We start from the raw sequence: 26,147 nt of genomic DNA, 5'->3' as shown, positions 1-26,147 counted from the left end.
TTATTAAATGAGTTCACCCTAGGGCTGTTGCAACAATGAGGACAGCCCTGATAACATGAAACACTACTAATTAGATCCAGTTCGGCTATTGCGCCTTTCAACCTTCAAGTTTGCCCGCTGTCTTGTGTGCTGCAATCTGCAATTTTGGCTGATCATACTGCAGGCAAATTTCGGCCATGTGGTGGCCTTCGGCCTGTGGTTCCCTGTAGCTGTCTGCGGCATGCAGTCCTACAGTGCTGTCTCGCTGTTTTCACTGCTATGCTGTCCCTTTTGGGCATTCCCTATTAGCAACAACGACACTCTGCCCTTCAACAGGCCGCAGATTGAATCCTTGTTCACTAGCTGTACAAACAGACAAAAAGGGGAAGTTCTGATCCCGGAATAGGGACCTCACTGTCCTAAATTTTCCCTCAGTGCCTCCCAAAAAAATCACAAAAATCCGCTGCACAGGATACTCTGTGATTGGAGTCATAGGAAGACTTCTGCTGCTCTAAAACAAACCGTTGTATAGATTTTCCTTGCTAACCAGACAGATCCAAGCACCTTAGAAGAGAATGTTGTGCCAGAACAGTGAAAAAAGGTGTCTAGGTAGGGTGGGATCACCTCCACTGAAACTAATCAAGAACAAAGGGTCTTAAAACCCTCAGAGCCTCAGGCTCAAGTAGTGTTATAATGACCGAACCAGATCGGCCGGTTCAAAACGGTCCGACAATTTTGAGGCAAAAACCGGTTCGAACAGGTGACTTGAACCATTTTTGTCTGGTTCAATACGGTAAAGCCACATAGAACGCAGCAAGTGGGGCCTGTTTTGCTTTTTTTCTTTTAATGTTTGTCTTAGCTAGGAACTAGCCCAGAATAAGTGCCTAATATTCAAGCATATGGCCCTACTATTGCTATGCACTTCATATTTACTTACATTTTAAGTAAATTTAAGTAAAGTGACATATTTACTTAAATTTTAACATTACCATGAAATGACTCAAGATGTTTGAGAGTGGTTTTCACCTCATTGGATTTCATATGGAGAAAGTAGAATTTTAGATCTCACTCAAAATCCAGCAGACTTAACAATTAATTTTCCAGGATTTCAAGATTGGGGGGTGTTGTCGCACAGATTGTCACGACAACGCTCAGACCGGGGGCTGTCACCCTGATCCCCGATCTCTCCGTTTAAGCCTGTCTCCCGCGGCTAAGGGGGGTAGACCCTATGGGACAATGGATGACCAACTGTGGACCAGTTGGGTTGGGAGACATGAGGGGAAACAAGCACTTAATTGATTTTATTAAGTTAATAGACCAGTGCCTTAAGGAGCTAATGATTAAATGATTATTTATTGAATATTGCAGAAATATAAACCATGTAGAACAATCATTTATCATCAAATAACCCAAGCGATGTAAGATTTTCAACAAATGCACAACGCCTTTAAATGATCCAGCAATTAAACTTCAAGAAAAATTAAATGCTTTAAATGATCATAAAATTTAAATGCTGACCAGCTACCACTTTCATATAGCCAACTTGTAAATAAACATTTTAAGTGCGTTTAGCTATAGAAAAATGGACCACAAAAAAAAAAATATTATATATATATATATATTATTTTCTAAGAATAAAACAAAACTAAAATCTTAATAAAACTAAAATAAATAAAACTTAAAACTATTCTAAATTAAACTAAACTAAATGAAACTTGAAATCATTAAAATTTAATCCTAAAATCAAATAAATCTTAAACAAAATATGAAGAAAAAAAAATTATGAATTTTTTATTTTTTATTTTTTTGTATTTTTAAATGAAATAAAACTAATTCTAAATTAGATGAAAAAAAAAAAAACTAATTTTAAAAGACTAAGATCTAAGTTATCATAATCAAAATCTAATCTAATTACACTAACATAACATATTTTTTTATTTTTATTTATTTATTTTTTTTTAAGCTTTAGGATCTTTAAAACTAAACTAGGCTAATTCTAAGATTGAAACAAAAATTTAGAATTTAAATGTCTAAAATCAAAGCAAATCACAATCCTAAATTCTATAATTTATATATGCTAATGCTAAAATTAAAATTTATCTAACCCTAAAACTAAACTATGGTCTAAATGTAACAAAACGAAATTGCCCCTTTTTTATTTCCTTATTGTATGAAACCAAAATCTGAAGATAAAAAAAAAAAAAAAAAAAAAAAAAAAAAAAAAAAAAAAAAAAACGTATTTACGTTAAACAAACAAAAAAAATTCGAATTTTTCCTACGCAAAGACTTACGCACATCAAATTTTCCTCTTGATTTTCATTGTTTGCGTGTGCAGGTCAGTGGATGGCGAGCGTATGAGGAGCTGCAGCAGCCAATGGAAAACTTAGGGTCTGTTTTGCGATGATAAAACTACGTGGCAGGAGTAATGGAGCAACCAGCGTGCAGGCAGAGGTTACAAATTTCTGGCAGCGTGGATTTGCTGAGGGAGGACCAACGGTTCAGTGGCAGCGTGGAGCAACAGCTGCTGCACTGCGTGCAAGCTTGGACGGCAGCTGAAGGAAATCGATGCAAGGTTATGGTGGCAGCGTGGAGCGTTTGCGTGGAATGGGAGCAGTGTAATAATTTTGCAGACTTTGGCAGCGTACAGGCAGAGTGGAGCTCCAGTGGATGGGCAACGTAAGGTTTTTTCTTTGCATGAGAGTGGGGCTGCGTAAGGAAAATCGTAGAAGGAAAAATGCATCTGAGAGAGAAGCTGCGGAGCAAAGGACGCTTGAGGGATAACAAATATGTGTGTTTGCAAGTCTGGCGTGAATGAAGGTTGAGCAGCAACGAAGAGGGACGCAGTATGGTAGAGATGCTGAGTGATGGGACGGCGTGGGAAATGGCAGCTCACGTAGAGGACAGGGTATGGGAGCCACAGGAAAAATCGGATTGCCCACAGAAAAATTTGAAATTTTTCCTATAATAAAAATGAAACCTGTAGACAACAAATCTGAAGAAACTGATCAGAAAACAAATGGCCGGAAAACCCTTTTAAGATTTACCAGGCCTCTTAAAATTTTGAACCAGCTGCTTCACATTGTCCGCTGAAAAACCCCGCAAAATTTTAAAATCTATACCTGCAACCTGCAATGGCAAAAACAGAACACCGAGAAGTAAAATGTCCCAGAAACAAAACTGAAACCCTAAATCAGCTAAAAATTTACAGTATTTACAAATCCAAGGCTCTTTAGCAGCCAGATTTGTCAATAATCACAGTAATATTTTCAGAATTTAATTTCAATGTGAGACACTTCGGAAAACCCTGCATGCATTCATAAAAAAAAATTTAAATGATAAGCCCGGGATCAAGAACTGGCTGGGCTCTTTCAGAAAACACAATCCGTGAGTTGGCTGGTTCAACCGAGAACTTCCCATAACACCTGGTAATCTGAAAAAAAGGATTTCCTGCACAGTGTAAAATCAACCATTAACATAGAGGGAGAAAACAATAGTGAAACCCAGATCAAATGGAGATGCCTGCCACTATATTTCAGAATCTAAACTATCATTCAAACCCCAAAGATCAGACAAGATACTTGTGCCTAGATCAATCTTCATTAAGCTATCATCAATGGCTGAAAATAAAATTATGCAGAAAAATAAAACAATCTTACAACATTTCCAGAAGAGTAACACCAGCAAGATTTTTAACCCCAAAAGTCTTTCTTTATTGCACAAAAATGACTACAAGAGAGCTTTCTGTAGCACCAGACTCTCAGATCCAATCTGATCTCAAATGACCCCTAGCACCCTATTTAAAGGAAAAATCCGCAACAGCTAGTTCGAGTGATCCATGTCAAACTAATCTCGCCCGTTGATGAGGATCAAGATTTCTTTTAATCTCATCCGTCGAATTTTTAAATGCATTTTAATATATTAAAAAATTAAAATTCTGCATTTATTTACTCAAAAATTTGACTTATTATTATTTTATTTTTTTTAATTTTATTTTATTTATTTTGTATTTTTTAATTATTTTTAAAAATTTTAAATATTATTATTATTTTTATCTATTTTTTAATTAATTAATTTTTTTAATTTTTATTTTTGGATCCTCGAACTTAGCCTTTGGAAAAATCACCTAGGACCTAGGATTTAAGACTTATGAGGGGATTAAAACATTTTATAACCCTCAAGACACTTTACATCATGACTTTTACAATTTTACATCTCAAAGGGGAAACCCATTTGACATAGACCCTCATAGACCACCCAGTTCTGCGACCAAATATAATCTAGTAGATCAACACACTAGGATTCCTCTAAGATTCTAATGACAAAATTCATTCTGGCTTTGGGGTTAGGCTGAAGGAAAACTCTGCCGATCATGGATCGGTGAGACAAAAAACCTTCCGGAACGTAGATTATCACTAGAAAATTAGGTCCACCTAGGCAATTTACATACATGACTCAACTCTGCTAAGATTATTTACAATTCACACATGCAGACTGGGTTTACAACATAAATTGATCAAGTCGACGATGACTGTCAAATGGCACGGACATGTCGATTAAGCGCTATCCCTTTTGCGAAAAAAGGGGGTGTACTGCTATGGGAAGTTGACACGTAGTGGTCAACAGGGGGATTACAATGCTACATTGGATTTTCTTATGTACGAGGATATGGAACTAGTATTTAATCAAGAGCACCAAGCCCTCTATGTACCTCAATGTTAGTGCCATTAGTTGTTGAACTCCTCTATCATGAGCCTTCTAAAAAAATACCCATCACTCAAACAAAATCTTGACTTGGCATGCTATCACTTTTCTATCTTATTTTAATGCTTAGAGGGTGATATTGATGACAAAGATCCCAATATAGGTAATGATTTTAATTTAGAGGCAGAAGGCAAGCTGTTTGGATAACCATATCTATCTTTGAAAGCATTGACAATGTCTTGTAAAGAAGTGAAAGAATCCTTAGGAGATTTAAATTTTCAAGTCTGGGCACGAATATGATATCTGGTTAATGATTTATGATTCTCGTGGTGGTTTAAAGCATTCATCTCTTCAAAATTCTCAGTTGCTAGATATCGTTTTGGTCATTCTAAGAGCATTATGAGTTTAACTGATATCTTGCGATGACAAATGATTGCTGTTCACTGTTTATGTTTCTATATCATCTAACAAGTAATCGTTTTAACAATAATCTCTTAAGGCACTGGTCTTTTAACTTCTAAATCCTTCTGGTGCTTATCATATCGTGTCCCGTGTCTCCCAACCAACTGGTCGACAGTTGGCCTTCGTCATTTCATAGGGTCTACCCCCCTTAGCCGCGGGAGACAGGCTTAAACGGAGGGATCGGGGATCAGAGTGACAGCCCCCGGTCTGAGCGTTGTCGTGTCAATTTGCGCGACAACAGGCTCCATCGCATTGAGACTGATGTGCAGGTCGCAAACATTTTGTCAAAGCCCCGGGGAAAGGTCAAATTTGTGACTTTCCCGAACGACTTGGAGTCGTTGAAAGACCTTCTTATGAGGGTCCTGCATGTTGCATGCATTGAGCTTTGAGAGCTCCGGGGGGCTCGGGGTACTTATTGGAGCAACAAGCAACCATAGGGCGACTCACCCTCCCCTAATGGTGTGTTGTGTATAGGGTGAATGGCTTAGCCATCCCGTGTGATACCCCAAAGCGACTTAGGGACAGGATGAATGGTTCTCCTGTTGAGGCATCCTACCTATGCAGTCTGGGACTCATGGGAAGTACCTCTCATCTGGCCAATGAGCAGGGAAATGGGGTTAGGGACCATAGTAGTATTGTCGATGAACACATCATTGTATCTACCGTACTCCCTATGCTAGGATGACCACCATTGATCTGGGATCAGTATGAGTGGTTTGAGACAATCTCTTGTGATATTGATCTGGGATCAATAAAAGTGACTTCGGGTCAGTAGAGAATGGTATGAGACATTCTCGATCAATTCTTCTTCTTCATGGTTCAGCAGAGCAGTCCAAGGCACTGATGGCAGAGATAGTACAGTCAGACATATGGATCAACGGACGGAGTTCTCCCTAGTTGAGAGGGAGTGTTAAAATTGGCAACTAGGGCGAAACTCCATGTGGGTCATCCTATTTATGGCAGCTGATATTTTTCTTGGATCCCTCTCATCGAGAGGTGTAGGATTGATCTAAAGATCATCTGATTCTGATAAGTATTCAAGGAGTTATGAATTTATTTTTGTTATAAGACAATGCGTCAAGGTCGGCCAGCGACCAAATAAACCCCACATGTGCTCAACGTTTAGTATAAAAGGAGATGACTTGAGAGTCATTTCTCACACACACTTCTATCTTGATTTCTCTCCACTTGTCTTGGGTTTTAGTGGAAAAGAAACCTAGGAGTGGAAGCCCTAGATGTTGGAGGATAAGCTGCCCTAGCCGCAGTCAAGAAGAAATATGATGCCCTAATCTAGAGGACACAGTCATGAAGAAAATCCCTAACCCTATCAAGGAGAATCCCTAAACCTATACGCTGGTCCCTACTAACGCAGACCTAAAGGCTGCCCTAACGCAGATATAAAGGCTGCCCTAACGCGGACCTAAAGGCAGCCCTCACTAAGACCTAAAGGCAGCGCTAACGGAGCTACCCTAAGGCAGCTCAAGAAGAAGGAGGACGCTGATGTGAAGGGTCAAAGAGACAACGTGGAGGCGGCCCTAGACAGCGTAAAGCGCTGTGTGGACAGCGGAGCCTTAGCCACAGCATGAAGGATCAAAGAGACAGTGTGGAGACTGTAGGGACAGCATGGGGATAAGACGGTTAAGTGCACCATAAGCAAGCAACCAGGCCAAGGAGAATAGAAGCAATATGCCACTGTTTGTGGACGGATAGTTGGGTGTGTAAGGGCTGCCAGATGCCCTAACCAGTCACCATATAAGCAGCAGTAATGGCAGCATTGGAACAACAGTGTTGTGGACAACAGCAAAGTAAATAGGACAGTTGGGCTACATGGTGTTGCTAACTAGTGCAGCAAAGTAAATGGGACAGCAGGCTGCATAGCGCTACTAAAATGCATGGGACAGCAAGATGATAAAGTGTTGTAATGTTCAATGGGACAGCTGTAAGATGTTGGGACAGCAATATGATATAGTGCTGCAATGTTCAATGAGACAGTTGTAAGATGTTGGGACAGTAGTATGATATAGTGTTGCAATGTTCAATGGGACAGTTGTAAGATGTTGGGACAGCAATATGATATAGTGCTGCAATGTTCAATGAGATAGCTGTAAGATGTTGGGACAACAGTATGATATAGTGCTGCAATGTTCAATGGGACAGTTGTAAGATGTTGGGACAACAATATGATATAATGCTGCAATGTTCAATGAGACAACTGTAAGATGTTGGGACAGCAGTATGATGAGACAGAACAGTGATTGGACAGAGATGATATTGTGCCACAATGTTCAATGGGACAACACAATGATGAGGCAGTGGCACAATGGGACAGCAATGACATTGTGCAGCAGTGGCACAATGGGACAGCAATGACATTGTGCGGCAGTGGCACAATTGACAGCATGGCGCACCATGGCAAGCATGGTGCAGCATGGCAAGCATGGACAGCATGGCGCACCATGGCAAGCATGGTGCAGCATGGCAAGCATGGACAGCATGGATAGTTGTGGCAAGCACATGAGACATGTTGTATGACAACATGATTCTACAATGGCACATGCGACAGCAGTGCAGCATAGGGTGCAGCATGATGACGAGATGCAACACTATGATAGGTGAAGGAGTCACCTTGGAGAATCAGTTGAAGCAGCATGTCTTCAACTGATCTCAGGTATCATCTTCTTAGAGATGATCTATGCTCTTATCTAGATAAGTCAAAGTGTTGACTTCTGTTGTAAATGTACTATCTCTCTCTCTCTCTGTTGAACTATTGAAGAACATATAAGAAGAAATGATCAAGGGTTTCCCCACATTGGGGTTTGTCCCTGGCTAGCACCACATCTTGTGTCCTCTTGTCTTGGCTTGTCTTCTATGATTTTTGTTTATGTTCTATCTACAGTTTACTTTAAGCAAATTGAAATAAATTGCTCTAAGCATGGAACATACCTAAAATTAACATGGAATCAAAGTTGAGGTGAAGACAATGCCCAAGCAAGGGTGAAAGAGCAATCACCAAAGACAATTGGGAAAGGACAAAAGGATCAATGGATTCCTCATCCCTCTTCTAATTCACCAAGGGTGAAGTTGAAGCAGAGAATGTTATTAGAATGGCACAGCGGAAGTTTCTGATGGCCTACAGATCACTTCAACGGGAAGTCCGGATCTAAGGGTGGAAGGAAAGACATATGCGAAGGAGTGTCCGAATGGCAAGGACACATCACTTGATGATGATAACAATCATTCCAGGGACCTCTTCAATGATCAGAGGAATGACAGGTAATGTAGGTCATCAAGGAAACGGCTGCCTCTTCAAAGAAAGCAAGGAACCCCAGGTATGAAGAATCAAATGTTGTTTCTGATAAGATAAAGAAGCGTTATCTTGTATTAGCCCTCTCCTTCAAATTCTTTGGGAATCTGGCTTATTGATTGTAGTGCTTCAAGGCACTTCATCGGATAGAAGGGTGCTCTCTCTAATTTAGTAGAGATGGAAACAATCGTGGGATTATACTTGGAGCCGATGCCACCTATCCCAAAAAGGGTGTAGGGAATGTTACCCCTCAAGTGAATGAGGGTAACTCGATTCATCTACAAAAATCTCTTTCGTGTACCTGATCGCAAGAAGAACCTGGTGTCCATTTCCGCAATGGAAGTCAAAGGTTTTAGGGTGGCATTCATCGATGGAAAGGTACGTATTTGAAAATGGAAATTTCAAAGATGCTTTTGAGTTCAAGGTTGGAAATTTGTATCAAGTTGCAGGAAGTCCATTGGGGACCATGTCAGTTGACACATCTCATTTATAGCACCGGAGGTCTACTTTATGGGGCCCTCCCCAATGTGAGTCATATGGTGACATGGATGCCTGAATTCAAAAGGAGCATGAAGGTACATGTGTGAGATGTACCGAAGGAAAATCAAGGGGACCATTCCCCTCATGTAGTTGGTCCACAAGTTCGAAACAACCCAAGGGGTTTGAGATTCATGATCGGGAATCTCATGTATGCAGGTGGAAGAAAGCCCTCTATGGCTTGAAGCAAAACACCCCGGGCGTACTATGAGAGGATTGATAGTTGTCTGACGAAGCTGAGATTCACTAGGAGTGAAGCCGATCCAAACCATTGCTTGAAGGTTGTGGATGATAGACCTCTCATACCGACACCTTCTGAGGACGACCTATTTCTGACAAGTACAAACCCTCTCATTTGCAGAAGTAAGAGGGAGTTGGATTCCAGATGTGGAATGGTAAACTGCAAGCCCGTGACTACCTCGAGGATCTTAACTTTCGAGAGTTATATGGTAGTGATGCCGGACCAGATTTGCGAAATGCCTCTGAGTTTCATAAACTCATTCACGTTGATGTTCTTGGTGAACTTTCGTCCGGACATATGATTTGCAGTTAGTATGATGAGCTCATATATGGTTGAGCCTCACTGGATTGGTGCCAAGAATCTTCTGAGATATCTTCGGGGCACAATCTCTCATGGATTGAGATACACTGCCGAAAATATGAAGCTGCATGATTGTTCGAATGCTGACTAGGCAGGCAGTGTGGAGGATCTCAAGAGCACTTCTGAGTGTTGATTCTCTTTGGGTTCTATTCGATATCCTAGATGAGCAGAAAGCAGAAGACGGTTGCTTTGAGCACCGCTGAGACAGAATAAATAGCTACGAGTCTGATCTCGTGTGAAGCTGCCTGGTTGTGGAAGCTCCTCAGTGAGTTGTTTGTACACATGATGGATACCACCATGATCTTCAGTGTCAACCAGGGGGGGATTCGATTGTTGAGGAATCCCGTATTCTATGATTGCTCCAACAGATAGACATCAGATACTACCTTATCTGGGATATGGTACGTCGATGAGCAAGGAGGCTCCATCGCATTGAGGCTGATGTACAAGTCGCAGACATTTTGTCAAAGCCCCCGGGATAGGTCAAATTTGTGACTTTCCCGAACGACTTCGAGTGATGGAGAGACCTTATGAGGGTCCTGCATGTTGTATGCATTGAGCTCTGGGAGCTTCGGGGGGCTTGGGGTACTTATTGGAGCAACAAGCAACCATAGGGCGACTCATCCTCCCCTAATGGTGCACTTTGTACAGGGAGAATGGCTTAGCCTTCCCCTGTGAATCGTGATACCCCGTGGCGACTTAGGGACAAGATGAATGGTTCTCCTGTCCAGGCATCCTACCCATGCAGTATGGGACTCATGGGAAGTACCTCTCATCTGGCCAATGAGCAGGGAAATGGGTTTAGGGACCATAGTAGTACTATCGATGGACGCATCGTTGTATCTACCGTATTCCCTATGATAGGATGACCTCCATTGATCTGGGATCAATGAAACTAATCAGGGATCAGTGTGAGTGGTTTGAGACACTCTCTTGTGATATTGATCTGTGATCAATAAAACTGACTTTGGGTTAGTAGAGAATGGTATGAGGCATTCTCGATCAATTCTTCTTCTTCATGGTTCAGCAAAGCAGAGCAGTGCAAGGCACTGATGGCAGAGGTAGTACAGTCAGACATATGGATCAGCGTATGGAGTTCTCCCTAGTTGAGAGGAAGTGTTAAAATTGGCAACTAGGGCCAAACTTCATGTGGGTCATCTTATTTATGGCAGCTGATATTTTTCTTGGATCCCTCTCATCGAGAGGTGTAGGATTGATCTAAAGATCATCCGATTCCAATAAGTATTCATGGAGGTATGAATTTATTTGTGTTATAAGACAATTCGTCAAGGTCGGCCAGCAACCAAATAAACCCCACATGTGCTCAACGTTTTAGTATAAAAGGAGATGACTTGAGAGTCATTTCTCACACGCACTTCTATCTTGATTTCTCTCCACTTGTCTTGGGCTTTAGTGGAAGAAAAATCTAGGAGTGGAAGCCCTAGACGTTGGAGGATAAGAAGTTGCCCTAGCCGCAGTCAAGAAGAAATACAATGCCTTAATCTAGAGGACGCAGTCATGAAGAAAAGCCCTAACTTTATCAAGGAGGAGCCCTAAACCTATACGTTGGTCCCTACTAACACAAACCTAAAGGCTGCCCTAATGCAGATCTAAAGGCGGCCCTAAAGAAACTACCCTAAGGCATCTCAAGAAGAAGGAGGACGCTGATGTGAAGGGTCAAAGGGACAGCGTAAAGGGCTGTGTGACAACGGAGCCTTAGCCGCAGCATGAAGGATCAAAAGGACAACGTGGAGGCTGTAGGGACTGCGTGGGCCCTGGGGACAAGACGATTAAGTGCACCATAAGCAAGCAACCAGGCCGAGGAGAATAGAAGCAATATGCTACTATTTGTGGACGGATAGTTGGGTGTGTAAGGGCTGCCAGATGCCCTAACCAGTCACCATATAAGTAGCAGTAATGGCAGCATTGGAACCGCAGTGTTGTGGACAGCAGCAAAGTAAATAGGACAGCTGGGCTACATGGTGCTGCTAACTAGTGCAGCAAAGTAAATGGGACAGCAGGCTACATAGCGCTGCTAAAATGCATGGGACAACAAGATGATATAGTGCTGAAATGTTCAATGGGACAGTTGTAAGATGTTGGGACAGCAGTACAATATAGTGCTGCAATGTTCAGTGGGACAGCTGTAAGATGTTGGGATAGCAGTATGATATAGTGCTGCAATGTTCAATGGGACAGCTGTAAGATGTTGGGACAGCAGTATGATATAGTGCTGCAGCAGTATGATATAGTGCTGCAATGTTCAATGGGACAGTTGTAAGATGTCGGGACAGCAGTATGATATAGTGCTGCAATGTTCAATGAGACCGTTGTAAGATGTTGGAACAGCAGTATGATGAGACAGAGATGATATTGTGCCACAATGTTCAATGGTACAGCAAAATGATGAGGCAGTGGCACAATGGGACAGCAATGACATTGTGCAGCAGTGGCACAATGGAAGAGCAAGCATGGACAGCATGGCGCAACATGGCAAGCATGGTGCAGCATGGCAAGCATGGACAACATGGATAGTTGTGGCAAGCACATGAGACATGTTGCATGACAATATGGTTCTACAATGGCACATGTGACAGCAGTGCAACATAGGGCGCAGCATGGTGCAACACGGTGAGGTGCAACATGATGACGAGATGCAGCACTATGATAGGTGGAGTCACCTTGGAGAATCAGTTGAAGCAACATGTCTTCAACTAATCTCATGTATCCACTTCTTAGAGATGATCTATGCTCTTATCTAGATAAGTCAAAGTGTTGACTTCTGTTGTAAATGTACTATCTCTCTCTCTCTCTCTCTTTCTGCTGAACTATTGAAGAACATATAAGAAGAATTGATCAAGGGTTTCCCCACATTGGGGTTTGTCCTTGGCTAGCGCCACATCTTGTGTCCTCTTGTCTTGGCTTGTCTTCTGCGATTTATGTTTGTGTTCTATCTGCAGTTTACTTTAAGCAAATTGAAATAAATTGTTCTAAGCATAGAACATACCTAAAATTAACACAGTTGCTTCAGCAGGGGGTGTGAATTACCCAAACAGGCAATGTGAATTGCTCAAAGATGGAGAAATTCTGGAGCAAGGAAATTTGCACAAGAGATCGATATGCACAGGAGGACCAAATTGCCAGTTGAGGTCGAGATTTTTTAGTGGAGGCCGAGATAATTTTCCCAGCCAGTGTGAGTCGCCAGGGGCCGAGTTAATCTGCCAAGCTGCACATGTGAGTTGAAACTAGCTTTAGTGGGAGGCCAAATTGGTTTTGGTGGGACGAATTGCTTCCAAGAGGTCAACAAGACTAGCAGGAGTGATCAGAAAAACTTTCCGAAGGTTTTCCATTCTACGGCAACCAATTGTAATATTTTTGTTGAAAAATTAATAAATAAAACCCTCATCTGCTAAACTTGGTTTCCCTTCGAGGTTTTTCCAAGGACATTTGTCCAAAAATACTAGTGTTCAATATTTGTATGTGTGCATAATTTTCTCAGTTCCTGTGGTTATTTATTTTTCAGTGAAGTTGCAGTTATGTTTTATTCAGTATTTGCCATAAGTATTTCGCAGTTGACAAATAATCTGAAAAGATAAGAGAATAATAACCAGTGATTGCAACAGTATTAAAATTTCACAAAATCGCCACCTTGCATCTAGAAGGAGAAGCTCATGAATGGTGGTACCATGGATTGGTCACCCTAGGACATTCTAGCATTACTTCTTATGTGAACTTCACACAAAGGTTGATAGATCGATTTGACAGAAAGGATCTGGAAATACACTTCAAGGAGCTAGCACAACTCAAGCGGATTGGAACACCAAATGCCTACATTTCAAAATTTTAAGGAGTAGTTGTTATGGTCATAGAAATATCTGAACAAAGGATAATCATGCTCTTCACAGAAGGTTTAGCCGAACCACTATGTGGTTGGGTCAAGGCCTTCAAACCCACCACTTTACAAGATGCCATCATTAGGATGTGAGACATGGAAGATGCAGTACTTTAAGTTAAATTTACATCCAGACCACTCATCCCTCAAAAGAAAAAAGATACGTTGATTTGGGGTAGCATCGGATGTGCTCTAGCCATGAAAATTGGTGAAGAGGCTAAAGCACATGAGATCTCCAAGACCCAGAAATGGTTTGGGGAAATTCCACCCCGTTAGAGAGATATTAAAATAATTAATATTTTTAATGGGTTCCTAATTCTAAACTTAGGAAAATAAAATTATTAATGGGTATTAATATAAAACTGGGTGAGAAGGTTCTAAATGACATGGATCAAGCCAAATCTAATCTTAGTCGTTGATTAGGGACTTAATCTCGGTCGTTGAAGACTTAACAGAAAAAGTATAAGAGGAGGCTTGAGGGTCAGTTGGAGAAACACCAAGTTGATCAGTCAGTGTGATTTTCTGGAGCGGGGTTTGTTGAGAGAAATCGAACCAGTGATCAAAGTTGCAGCGTGGGTTAGTAAGTGCATAGCAGAGAGGCAGAGATAGTGTCAGAAGACTAGTGCAGAGGCAGAGAAGGCTACACAGAGCCAGTAGAAGCCACACAGAGGGCCAGAGTGACTGCACAAAGGGCCAGAGGGCCTGCGTGAGTGACGCAGAGGGCCAAAAAGCCTGCGCAGAGCATCAAAGGGCTAACATAGAGGGTTTCAGGTTGACGCAGAGGCCAGGAGGACTGACGCAGAGCCTCAGAGATGCGTTGGAGAGACTTTCGTGGAGCAGACTTGCCGAATATCTGCTTCCGAAGAGAGGTATTATTGCCAGATTGATTTCTCTGTCGAGTGAGCCAGTTTGGCACCCAGTTGTACTTAAGAAAAGTTGCTTAATAATAAAACCCTTAGAACTGTTACACCAATTTTCCCAAGTTGGGTTTTTCTAGGGAAGATTGTCCAAAAATAATGGTGTCCCTTGTGTGTTTGTTTATTTCTTTCAGTTGATGATCTGTAGATGGTTGAGATTGCGTTTGTATTTATATGGTTAAATAACTTGTTAAAGAATAAAACAAGTAGGTGAAATAAACTAGATAGTGCAGGAAAATTTCTAACAAGTTAGACTTAGAAATTTCAACAAGATAAGCAGCCATTTCAGAAAGATTGGGCTAGGAAAGACAGGTTAGATGACAAGAGTCAAAGTGAGCTAAGAAGGAAAAAACTTTGCTTCAGTTGCAGGAACTATGGGAACCAGGTCACAGATGCTTGGGAAAGGGAAAGGTCCACCATAGTATGGTGATGTCAGACAGGGACGATGAAGAATATACAATGCTAACACCAAGCAATGAGCCTAGTAGTTCAGAAGGGGAGTAGTCACATGAGGAATCTAAAGGGGATGAGAGACCTTGTACAGGAATTAAGGGTGATACTATCGCCACTCTTTCTGAAGTCCATAGATACTACACCTTCAAGATCAGGGGGTCATACTGGGACAACGAGTCATAGCTTTGGTAGATGGCAGGGAAACTCACAACTTCATTGATGCAGCTTTGGTGGCAAAGAGAGGCATCCCCGCAGAAGAGTCTGAGGGCTTTAACGTTGTGGTGGTTGATGGGTATAGCATGACATGCACACAGAGGATTCCACCCTTGAATGTGACACTAGGGAACTACACATTTACCGATGACTTCCATGTATTAGATCATGCAAACACCAATGTTGTATTGGGGATACACTGGTTATACTCATTGGGGAAGTTCTCAATGAAATACTAGATAATGGAAATGGAATTCAAAGCCTGAAATGGCAATAAGGTAATGTTGAGGGGTATGTCCAATGGTGCTCCCCGAGTTGTATCAGCCAAGTGAATGGAGGCTATATTCAAGCATAGAGATATAGATTGCATAGAAGAATATCTAATTACGAGCCAGAAGTCGTCAAATCAGAACCAACAAAATCAAGCAGATATTCACTTATAGTTGAATAAGCATGGCAAGGTTTTTGGAGAGATTCCCCTAGGGAGATCTCCTAGCAAGGATATTACATAAAGGCTAGGAAAAGATGTTGTAGAGCTACAAAACTTGTCCTTTGAAGACAATGATATAAATGATCAAGTCGACACTGAAATGGAGACTAAACCTCGTGTTAAAGGTTTCAATTTTAGAGACAAACGCCGCATAAACGGACATTGGCAGCAGGAGCTGCATGAAGATGTTATTTGCATGTTTTTTGTATTTTGGCCATTTTGCAAACTGGAATCCCTGAAGAATATGATTAGATTGGTAAAATCAGTTACGAAGTTGAGTCACCAAATGAAGTAGACTTTGTTGTAGTAGCAAGGGAGCTTGGCTTTGAATTTTTCAAACGTACAGAGACAATTGTTATGTTGCATGACTAGGGTGCATACAGTATCATTTTTGAAGGATCGTCAAAGAATCAAGGAAGAGAGCTTGAGGAAGCCACAAGAACTCATATAAACAAATATGTTGATGTTGGGTTAAGAACCTTGGCAATTGCATACCGTGAGCTTGATGAAGAGGAGTACAAAGTTTGGAATGAAGAATTTATGGAGGCTATAAATATTGTAAGTGCAGACCGGGATGCAAAAGTGGATGTTGTGACAGACAAAACTAAGAGGGAATTGATTCTCATTGGCGCAACTGTTGTCGAGGACAAACTACAGAAGGGGTTCCTTAGTGCATTGACAAGCTATCACAGACTGGTATTAAGATTTGATTTTGACTAGAGATAAATTGGAAATTGCCATCAATATTGGATTTGCATGTAGTTTTTTGAGACAAGGAATGAAGCAAATACTAACCACATTAGTTACACCTGAGATAAATGTAGTAGAATTGTAAAGGCACAAGGAGACAAGGAAGTCATTTCAAAGGTCTCCAAGGAAAGTATACGAAAAAAAATTAGCAATGGAAAAATGCAAGTGAGTACAGTAAGGGGCAATGATGATGTATTACCTTTGATTATTGGTGGGAATTCATTGGCATATGCATTGGAGAATGAAATTAAAGAGAAGTTTCTAAGTGTGGCTATTGGTTGTTGTTGTAGTGGCTAAAACACCCTCCAAAATTTTGCCTTAGCCTGTTTTGGAGCCTCCCTACCAACCTTCACAGCAGCTTGCCTTGCTTTGTCAAGTCCTCAAGCTTCAGTGTCTTTCTTGCTCAAAGGCAGCCTGTCGATCACAATTTGATCTTTTCCCTTCACAGGCTGCTCACCCAGACTTGGTCCAGCTGCAGGCTGAGCAGCTTCCCAGTGAAATTTGCGCATTTCTGGAGGGCAACCAGCCTTCCCTCCAAGAATTGCGCAATTCCTTCTGACAGCCTGCTGGGCTCCAGGATTGCGCAATCCTGCCAACCAACCCTCCCAGCAAGATTTGCGCAATTTTTTCCATCAACAGGTTGTTCAACCCAGGATTTGCGCAAATCTGGGCAGCAGTCAGCTACTCTGCCTAGAAATTGCGCAATCCCCTTGGGCAGTCAGCCCAACTGACAGTCAGAAATGTGCATTTCTCTCCAGCAGTCGAGCAGTCGCTTGCATGTGTAGCTGAGTTGACCGGTTCCCTCCGGGACCGAGCAAAACAAACTTGCATGCATAGGCTGCTTCTCCCAAGGCAGCATGCAAAGGCATCCCTTGTTTCAAGGATCTATGTTTAGCAGTTGGAGGTTACATGCAAGGAGTAATTCAAAAACCTCCCTCCAAGTGTCGCTTCCCCTAGATTTGTGGCATGCGCGTCACAACCTCGATGTTATCAAAACTCATCAACCGGATGTTGCAGAGCTCATTCCTCACATCAACCTTGTAGCTCTGACATCCCACATCACATCTAGGAGCAGTCGGCACATTCAGCTCAGCTGTTTTGGGGTAAGCTCGCTTCCCATGCCTTGTGCTACATTTCTATCGCTTTTTGGGTTTTCGCTTGTATGAGTATTGTTTGCTTGATTTCTTTGAATGCTTGTTGTCGTTTACATGTATACTAGCTTGTCCTAGCTCTGTTTCAATTTTCGTTGCTATCTCACTGCTGTCGCATGCATGAAACTGTTTTGCACGGACGTTCGCCCAACCTGGCGAACGGCCTCACCCACATGCATGTTGATCTGTTTGCTCAATCCTCCATTCATGTTTTGCATGCACTGTTTATCACTTCTACTATCACTTAGTGTCGCCATGCATTTTATCGACTTGCTTTCAGTTGCTCGTCAGCGAGTCAGGCCAACCTTGGCCCCGTCTCTGCCTTCACCAAGGTTGCATTGCGCAATCTGGAGAAGGAAGGCTCACCTTCCTCTCCAAATTTGCGCATTCTGGCCCAGCACTGGCCTCCTGGACTGAATTGTGAATTTTTGGAGGTTAGTGGTTGCTTGGCCCAAAAATTTGCGCAAATTTGTCCCTAGGCCAGTAGTCTTTCCCAACTAGAATCGCGCATTGCGCAATCCCAACAGCCAACTGCCCAACGGGATTGCACATTTTGCAGTTCCAACAGTTAGTCAGTCTCCCAGCAGCCCGTACTGTGCCTTGTGCAGTCTGGGCAGTCGGTCTTCCGAACTCCCAGCCGAAATTGCACAACCTTCGTGATCATTCACCCAAGTGTGTTGCAAGTCAGCTCTCATGTTCATTTTCGTTTTCGACTGACAAATTGCTTGCTATGAGTGTTTCCATATGTCCAGGTATCACAAGTGTTCATCTGCCTCTCAGCAGTACAAGTACAATGGTTTCCAAGAGAGCAGAGACGAAGAAATCATTCAGAGCACGCTTGGGGATGCAGTCAATCAAGTGTCCATGGGCTTACCTACTCACGAAGACATCAAGTTGTTCGTGGACAAGGACATTAAGCAGCAACATCACAGCAAGCAGCATCATGAACAGCAGTTGAAGGCAGCATACCGAATGCAGCGAACGCAACAAATGAAGCGAATGCAAGAGGAAGGTTGTTGACAACATAGAGGCGAAGCAAAGTTGCAAGATCAAGCAAATCCACTGATAATGAAAACAACTTTGGAGACTCAGGCTATGAAGTGACGACGCGACATGAAGATCGCACAAAGGCAAAAGATGGAACAAAGAAGGAGTTGCATGTGCTGAAGCAGCAACTCAGGAAGAACATGAAGCTGCACAAACAATCCAATGAGTTGCAGCAGGAACAGGAACAGCAGTGGGCGCAACATGCACTCACGGATGAAACTGCACCAGTACAAGTTAAGGATCCATCCCAGCAGCTGACACAGAGCAAACATGGTGAGCAGTGTTGTTGATCGCATGCAAAGGATCCAGCAACATGCATGTCGTTGAGTGCACGCATGCAATCCAACCCATTCAACACACTCACCAAGGCGAAGACAAGAAGCAAGTCCAACTGGGGCTGAACATGCACTTCGGCAAGTTGATGTGCATGACCACCAGCACACACTTGAAGATCAGCACAGACACTATGCATCAATGTGTTGCCGGTTCAACCGTACCCAAGAAGACCATGCGCATGTTAGCAAACGAGTTGGATGAAGAGGCCGAACCAATGCACCAGTTGCAACACGAAGGCAAGAGTTTGCTTCAGCAAGATGTCACCATGAGGTACATGCACACCATCACGGACGACCAAGCTTGGCATTAGCTCACCAGCTTCACCATCACAAGCATGTCAAAGAGTTGGTCTCACCACAGCGGACCGAGTGTCAGTGATGTCTTGCAAGGCTTTCTCAAGCCATGTTTTCTCACATGAATACATGTGCATTGTAATGTTAAGTCATGTCAAGTGTAAGTCGAGTGTCAACAATTGGATGTAACAATCATAGAGTAGGTGAAGAGTCATGAGGGTAGTTGAATTGTCACAAAGGGGAATGTCAAGGGTCACCCCACCCTTTGCTATAAATAGTCCCTCATAACTCATTGTAGGGGCTTTTGGTCAACCAAGCTTCTACTAAGACTATCTTGAAGAAGACTTGGACAGTATTGTAACACGCCTTGGCTTCTCCACTGCACGGAGCTAGTACATCTCTTTGGAGGAGCAGGCGGATGTGGCTGTAACGTTCCACTGATGGGGCTAGCAGGTTTACATGGTGTATTGTATGATTGTGACTTACACTTCTTTAATAATAAGAGCCAGCACATTTTCATGCATATGTTGCTATTGTAGTTGGACTGTTCCGGTTGCCTTAATGATATCACTGTCTGTGTCGACTGCTCTGTCGGACATCAGACAGACCTTTCTCTGAACCTTGTTATATCAACCATCACACTCGTCTCAGACTGATCCGTGAGTGTTGTTCGTGTTATCTTACCTTGTATGTTGTGACTGTCGCATCTGTGTCGACTGCTCTGCCGGAAGCTATGCACATCCTTTGTGTTGTGTGTTCCTAGCCGAGTTGGGACTGATCCCTTTCAACCTGGAACTCACCTTCACCCTCCTCTCCCTTTGAAGTGTTGGAACCTCTCATAGTCATTCCTTGACTCACTGCATCAGTCACACCCTTGCTACTAACAGCGTTATCTTACTTGCCTCTATACGACATCGCGGTCAAGGCATTACCTTACGACCCACTGCTGGGACTCCTACACCAAACAGCCTGAAGTCTAATTGGGACTTCTTACCAAGGAGATCCCCTTGACATGTTGGCGGGTCCAGCACCGTCAACAGTTGTGCATCAACTATTTGTTGTGGACTCTCACCAAAATTGAAAGCACTTGTTAAACGGTTGGTTGAGGAAGGTATCGGGAAAACCACATTAGCAATTGTTGATGGGGCCAATGATGTATGCATGCTTCAAGAGGTAGATATTGGAGTTGGTATCAGTGGTGTTGAAGGCATGCAGGCCATTATGGCAAGTGATTTTTCCATAGCTCAATTTTCTTTCCTTGAATGGTTGCTTCTTGTACATGGACATTGGTGTTATCGATGAATAGCAACTATGATATGTTACTCTTTCCATCATGAAAAACGATGTCTGGGATGTGGTTCCCACACCCCAGGACAAAACAGTTGTCACCTCGAAGTGGCTTTACAAAATAAAGCATGGAGCTGATGGGAGTGCTGAAAAATACAAGGCTCGCTTTGTTGCTCGAGGCTTCTCTCAAAAGGAAGGTGTAGATTATGATGAGATATTTGCACCTGTTGCCCGATACACCACCATCTGCTTGATCATAGCCCTTGTTGCTTTGCAAGGATGGAACCTACATCAATGGATGTCAAGACCGTGTTCTTGCATGGTTCGATTAAAGAGGAAGTCTATGTGGAACAACCCAAGGGGTTTGAGATTCATAATCGGGAATCTCACGTATGCAGGTTGAAGAAAGCTCTCTATGGGCTGAAGCAAGCACCCCAAGCTTGGTATGAGAGGATCGATAGCTACTTAATGAAGTTGGGATTCACTTCACTAGGAATGAAGTCGATCCAAACCTTTACTTTAAGGTTGAGGATGATAAGCCTCTCATACTAGTGTTGTATGTTGACGACCTCTTCCTGACAGGTGCAGACCCTCTCATTCACAAATGTAAGAGGGAGTTGGCTTCCGAATTTGAGATGAAAGACCTAGGACTGATGCACTATTTCCTAGGGCTGAAGGTCTAGCAGAAGCCAGGAGAGATTTTCCTATCTCAAGGAAAATACATGGTGAAAATATTGGAGAAATTCAGTATGGTGGACTGCAAGCCCATGACTACCCCAATGGAGCTTAACTTCAAGAAGTTATGCGGTAGTGTTGTCGGACCTGATTTGGGAAATGCTATTGAGTATCATCAACTCATAGGAGCATTGATGTTCTTGGTGAACTCCCATCCGGATATATGTTTTGCAGTCAACACGTTGAGCCAATATATGGTTGAGCCTCATCACTCACATTGGATTGGTGCCAAGAATCTTCTGAGATATCTTCGAGGCACAATCACTCATGGGTTGAGATACACTGCCGAAGATGTGAGGCTACATGGATATTCCAATGTTGATTGGGCAGGCAATGTGGTGGACCAAAAGAGCACTTCCGAGTGTTGTTTCTCTTTGGGTTCTGCCTCGATCTCCTGGATGAGCAGGAAGTAGAAGTCGGTGGCTTTGAGAATAGCTGAGGCAGAGTACATTGCTGCAAGTATGGCCTCCTGTGAGGCTGTCTGGTTGAGGAAGCTCTTCAGTGAGCTATTTGGACATACGCTGGATACTATCGTGATCCTATGTGACAACCAGAGTGGGATTCGTTTATCAAAGAATCCTGTATTTCATGATCGCTCCAAACACATCGATATCAAGTACCACTTTATCCAGGATATGGTACAGCGAGGAGAAATAAGGCTCCATCATATTGGGACAGATGAGCAAGTCGCCGACATTCTAACGAAGCCCCTGGGAAAGGTCAAATTCTTGACTTTCCGAGAACGACTAGGAGTCGTTGAGAGACCCTCTTATGAGGGTCCTGTATGATGCATACATTGAGCTTTGGGAGCTCTGGGGGGCTTGGGGTACTTCTTGGAGCGACGAGCGACCATAGGGCGACTCACCCTCCCCTAGTGGTGCACTGTGTACAGGGTGAATGGTTCAGCCTTCCCCTGTGATACCCCGTGGCGACATGTAGGCAGGATGAGTGGTTCATCCTTCTCCTGTCGAGACATCCTACCCATGCAGTCTGGGACTCATGGGAAGTACCTCTCATCTAGCCAATGAGTAGGGAAATGAGGATAGGGACCATAGTAGTACCGATGGATGCATCGTGTATCTACCGTACTCCCTATGCTAGGATGACATTGATCTGGGATCAATTGGAACTGACTTCGGGTCAGTAAGAGTGATATAACTCACTCTCTTTTGGAACTGATCTAGGATCAGTAAGAGTGGTATGACACACTCTCTTCATTGGGACTGACTTCGGGTCAATAAGAGCGCTATTGGGCACTTTCTTTTATCTGGGATTAACTTCGAGTCAGTAGAGGATGGTATGATACATTCTCGATCATTTCTTCTTCTTCATAGTTCAGCAGAGCAACGCAGATTTTAGCAGTACAGAGCAGTGTATTTGATGGCAAAGATGGTACCGACAGACAGGATTAGCAGATGGAGTTCTCCCTAGTTGAGAGGGAGTGTTAAAATTGACAACTAGGGCCAAACTCCATGTGGGTAATCTTATTTATGGCAGTTGATATTTTTCTTGGATTCCTCTCGTCGAGAGGTGTAGGATTGATCTAACGATCATCCGATTCTGACATGTATTCATGGAGATATGAATTTATTTGTATTTCTTGACAATTTGTCAAGGTCGGCCAGCAAGTTAAGTTGTGTTGCACACCCCCAACTAACCTCAACGTTGCATATAAAAGGAGGAGACATTGTGTCTCATTTCACTCACTCTCATCCTCTCATCTCTTCCTTGTCTCTTGGGTATACACAAGGAAGGAGGACGCAGATCTCTTGGGCAGCTTTGAAGAAGGACGCAAATCTCTAGGGCATCATTGTGAGGACGCAGATTAGGGCAGCGAGGACGCAGGAGGGTACAACCATCTGTTTGGGGTGATTTAGGGCTGCTTTGACCAGCGCCTTACCCTCTTTGACTGCAGCTTTACATGGGCAGCCTCTCCTAGGCTAGACGAAGTGCTGCATTGACTTTTGGAGGGCTGATTTGGGACAGCGTTGACTGGTTAGGGCTGGCTGCAGGTTGCTGTAGCTTTCATTGCTGATTTGTCCCTCTTACTTGGACTGTTTTGGGCTGCACATACTTGCTGTTGGAGGCCGAGTTCTCCTAGGATATCTTAAGGTCATTGGTGAGTTGTTTGACCAGCTTTGACCTTGCTGATTTGATTTATGCTGCTGCTGTTATAAATCATAGATTTGTGATATTGTACTATCTCTCTCTCTGCTGAATTATTGAAGAATTGATCAAAGGGTTTCCCCACATTGGGGTTTGTCCCTGGCTAGCCGCCACATCTTGTGTCTCTTGTTTTGGCTTGTCTTCTGTCGATTTTATTTATGTTCTATTAGCATTTTACTTATATGTTAATGTGATTGCTATACTGAGAATTGACATTGGGCTAATAAGAAGAATTGAAGTAAATTGCTCTAAGCATAGAACATACCATAATTTAACAGAATTCCATAGCCATTCTTAAGCAACAGTCTTATTGATCTTTTCAACCAAAAAACCTTCTCACCCTTTTCCCTTTTCCTTTGTTTATTTTTTGCAATCCAGGGTTTCTAAAAATTAATCTTTTGAATTAGAATGCTAGAACTAAGACTGACTTTTTGTTGTCTCACTGCATCTTGGGAGGAGCACAACAACTACTTACAATTTTTTGATCCTTGTGGTTCACCCATTCACAATTTCTCTAATAGAAGTCCCAGGTATTCAAAGAAACATATTTATTAAAAGCATCATAACCTAGTCTGAGAACACTTCATAATCTGCCAAGATAAGTATGTGTAAAGTGGCCTAATCCACCGAAAAGTTAAAACTATGAATGGCATATGCCACAAATTTGTTCTCAATTTCTCCATGTTTTTAACACCTGACAACTACACTTAGGCCAAAAATTCTGGTCAAACTTCAGCATTTATAATGCAAACTACTGAGGTGGAATCTGGCCTTGCATCATCTTACACTACAAAAATACATATTAGTTTATCAACTTGCTAATTTCAGGTTGACTCCCGACGGGTTAATCTATCCCCAGTTTCTCCTATCGATGACATGAAACTAAAACCAAAATTTCGATTCGACTCAAGGCGGTTTAATATATATCCCAGTTTTTCCTATTGATGATATGAAACTAAAACCACTGATAGGCGATGTGCAGGGAATCAGAGTGGAATCGGCTTTTTGTAATACATTTTAAAATTGACTTAATAAAACCAATATTTAAATGTTCGTGATAAATCACAATGGAACTCAAAAAAATCTTAGTTCTAGCGGTTTGGCTCCCAGTGGCGTAGGTTCAAATCTAGGCCGAGACGAGACATGTTGTAATTGGCACATTTATAAAGTAGTTATATTTGGCATAATATACTGATAAATTGACACTGTGATAAATTGACAAGAAAACTCAAGGGCCCAATAACTTTGTTATATTTCTGACAATTTAAGAGATAATTTAACGAAACGAATATTTAAAGATCCGGCGGCAGAATAAAACGGAACAATCAACAATTGAGAACGGGAATTTTGTTATATTCCTGAAAAATCACAAAATATTTTAACAAAACTAATCCTTGGATATCTAGGGATGACTTGCCACGCACAACTGAACAATAAGGACGGAAAACTAAGCATTTATAAGTGAAGATGAAAACATACGTAATCCTTAAATAATCGCGGAGATATCTAACCACGCAATTCTCTTTTCAAATTTCACATTTCTGTCAAATTGATGGATAAAGCTCTGTGTTGGAATTTTGATTAATAGATGACTGTTTTCGGAATTAAACTCAAGAGTTGGGAACGGGATTTCAATATATTTCTCATAATTCAAGAAATAATTTAACAACACTAATCCTTAAATGTCTAGCGTAAATAGCTACGCAGACTCAGCAAAGAGGACCAAGATTTCGTCATATTTCTGAGATTATTTAACGAAACCAATCCGTAAATATCACGCGTTAAATGTCCACGGCAAATTCAGAAATTACAAGTGAATAAAAAACCGAAGTAACATCATCTTTAAATTGTCACGCAAAAATTTAATCACGCCATTCTTTCGTCCGAATACCGCCTATCCGTGATGGATGATGCAGCTCTGCGTTTGAACTTCTTGTTGGTGGATTACTGTGTTCGAAATTATATTCAGAGGCACAAAGACTTATATGGTTGTTCGTTTCGAATCCGTTTATGAAATGATTACAGTTGATATTAGCCATAATTAAGTGCAGGAATATGAGAAAGAACCTGCATTTGATCTTGTTATGGCTGAAAGGATCGACCGCGAACTTCGCCTCCACTTCTCCATTCAAATTCGAAACCCTGGGCCTAAACACGTTAGATCAAAGATTAAATTGCGTCTCGGTATGATGAGTCGACGATTTTATGCTTCTGAGGCTTCAAAAAGGTACCTTAGATATAGCTCAGCCCCTTGCTATCAGTACGACTTTTCATTAAAACATAATATGATCTGTTTGGTGTTTCGAAAAAGTTGGGATACTTTTCATCAAACTATTATATTATATAGGTGTGCGCGTAGTATAATTCATAGACAAAACCTATACGCGTGTTGTGAGTACGACTTTCCATTAAAATACTTGCTAAAGTTAGGATGTCGTGATCTAAAATTCAGAAAAAATTTAGGATTTTGAGCGTTTCAAGGATTTTTTTAATAGTGTTTAATCAATTTTCACAAAAAAAGATTCATACACTTCTAAAATTGGATTCCGGCCAGAATTTAATAATCCTAACAAAATTATTGTGATTTGGATAGACAAACCCATATACTCAATATTTTGGTATATATACTCAATACCGAGATTATATATTTGAGGTGAGTATAGTGAAAATATATATATATATATATAAATTAATATAAAAATAGTTTATTTATAATTTAACAATGTGTTTATGTATTTTGCTTTTGTTTTATGCATAGGATTAAAGTTTATTATTATAAAAGGTATATGCTTTTCTCGTTGTGAAGTTGTGATTCATTATTTATAAATATAAT

The 26,147-nt window shown here is 41.8% G+C and overlaps 1 protein-coding gene across 3 annotated transcripts in view; it reads right to left on the bottom strand.

The window, feature by feature from the left end:
• Window positions 1-25,646, bottom strand: part of LOC149188087 (D-2-hydroxyglutarate dehydrogenase, mitochondrial-like) — a 544,264-nt gene extending 518,618 nt beyond the window's left edge. For 2 of the 3 annotated variants that reach the window (XM_089411562.1, XM_089411564.1), the window contains exon 1: window positions 25,382-25,539. In XM_089411562.1, the coding sequence (XP_089267688.1) occupies window positions 25,382-25,442 (61 nt within the window). In that variant the 5' untranslated portion in view covers window positions 25,443-25,539. The other variant, XM_089411563.1, reaches the window with a different exon arrangement.
• Between the last annotated feature and the right edge of the window lie 501 nt (window positions 25,647-26,147).

This window comes from Pinus tabuliformis, chromosome 3_1 (genome assembly GCF_031772625.1).
Source record: "Pinus tabuliformis cultivar Carrire ecotype Pingquan chromosome 3_1, CPIR1, whole genome shotgun sequence".
Lineage (NCBI taxonomy): Eukaryota > Viridiplantae > Streptophyta > Pinopsida > Pinales > Pinaceae > Pinus > Pinus tabuliformis.
This window is presented reverse-complemented; position numbering and strand designations above follow the sequence as displayed.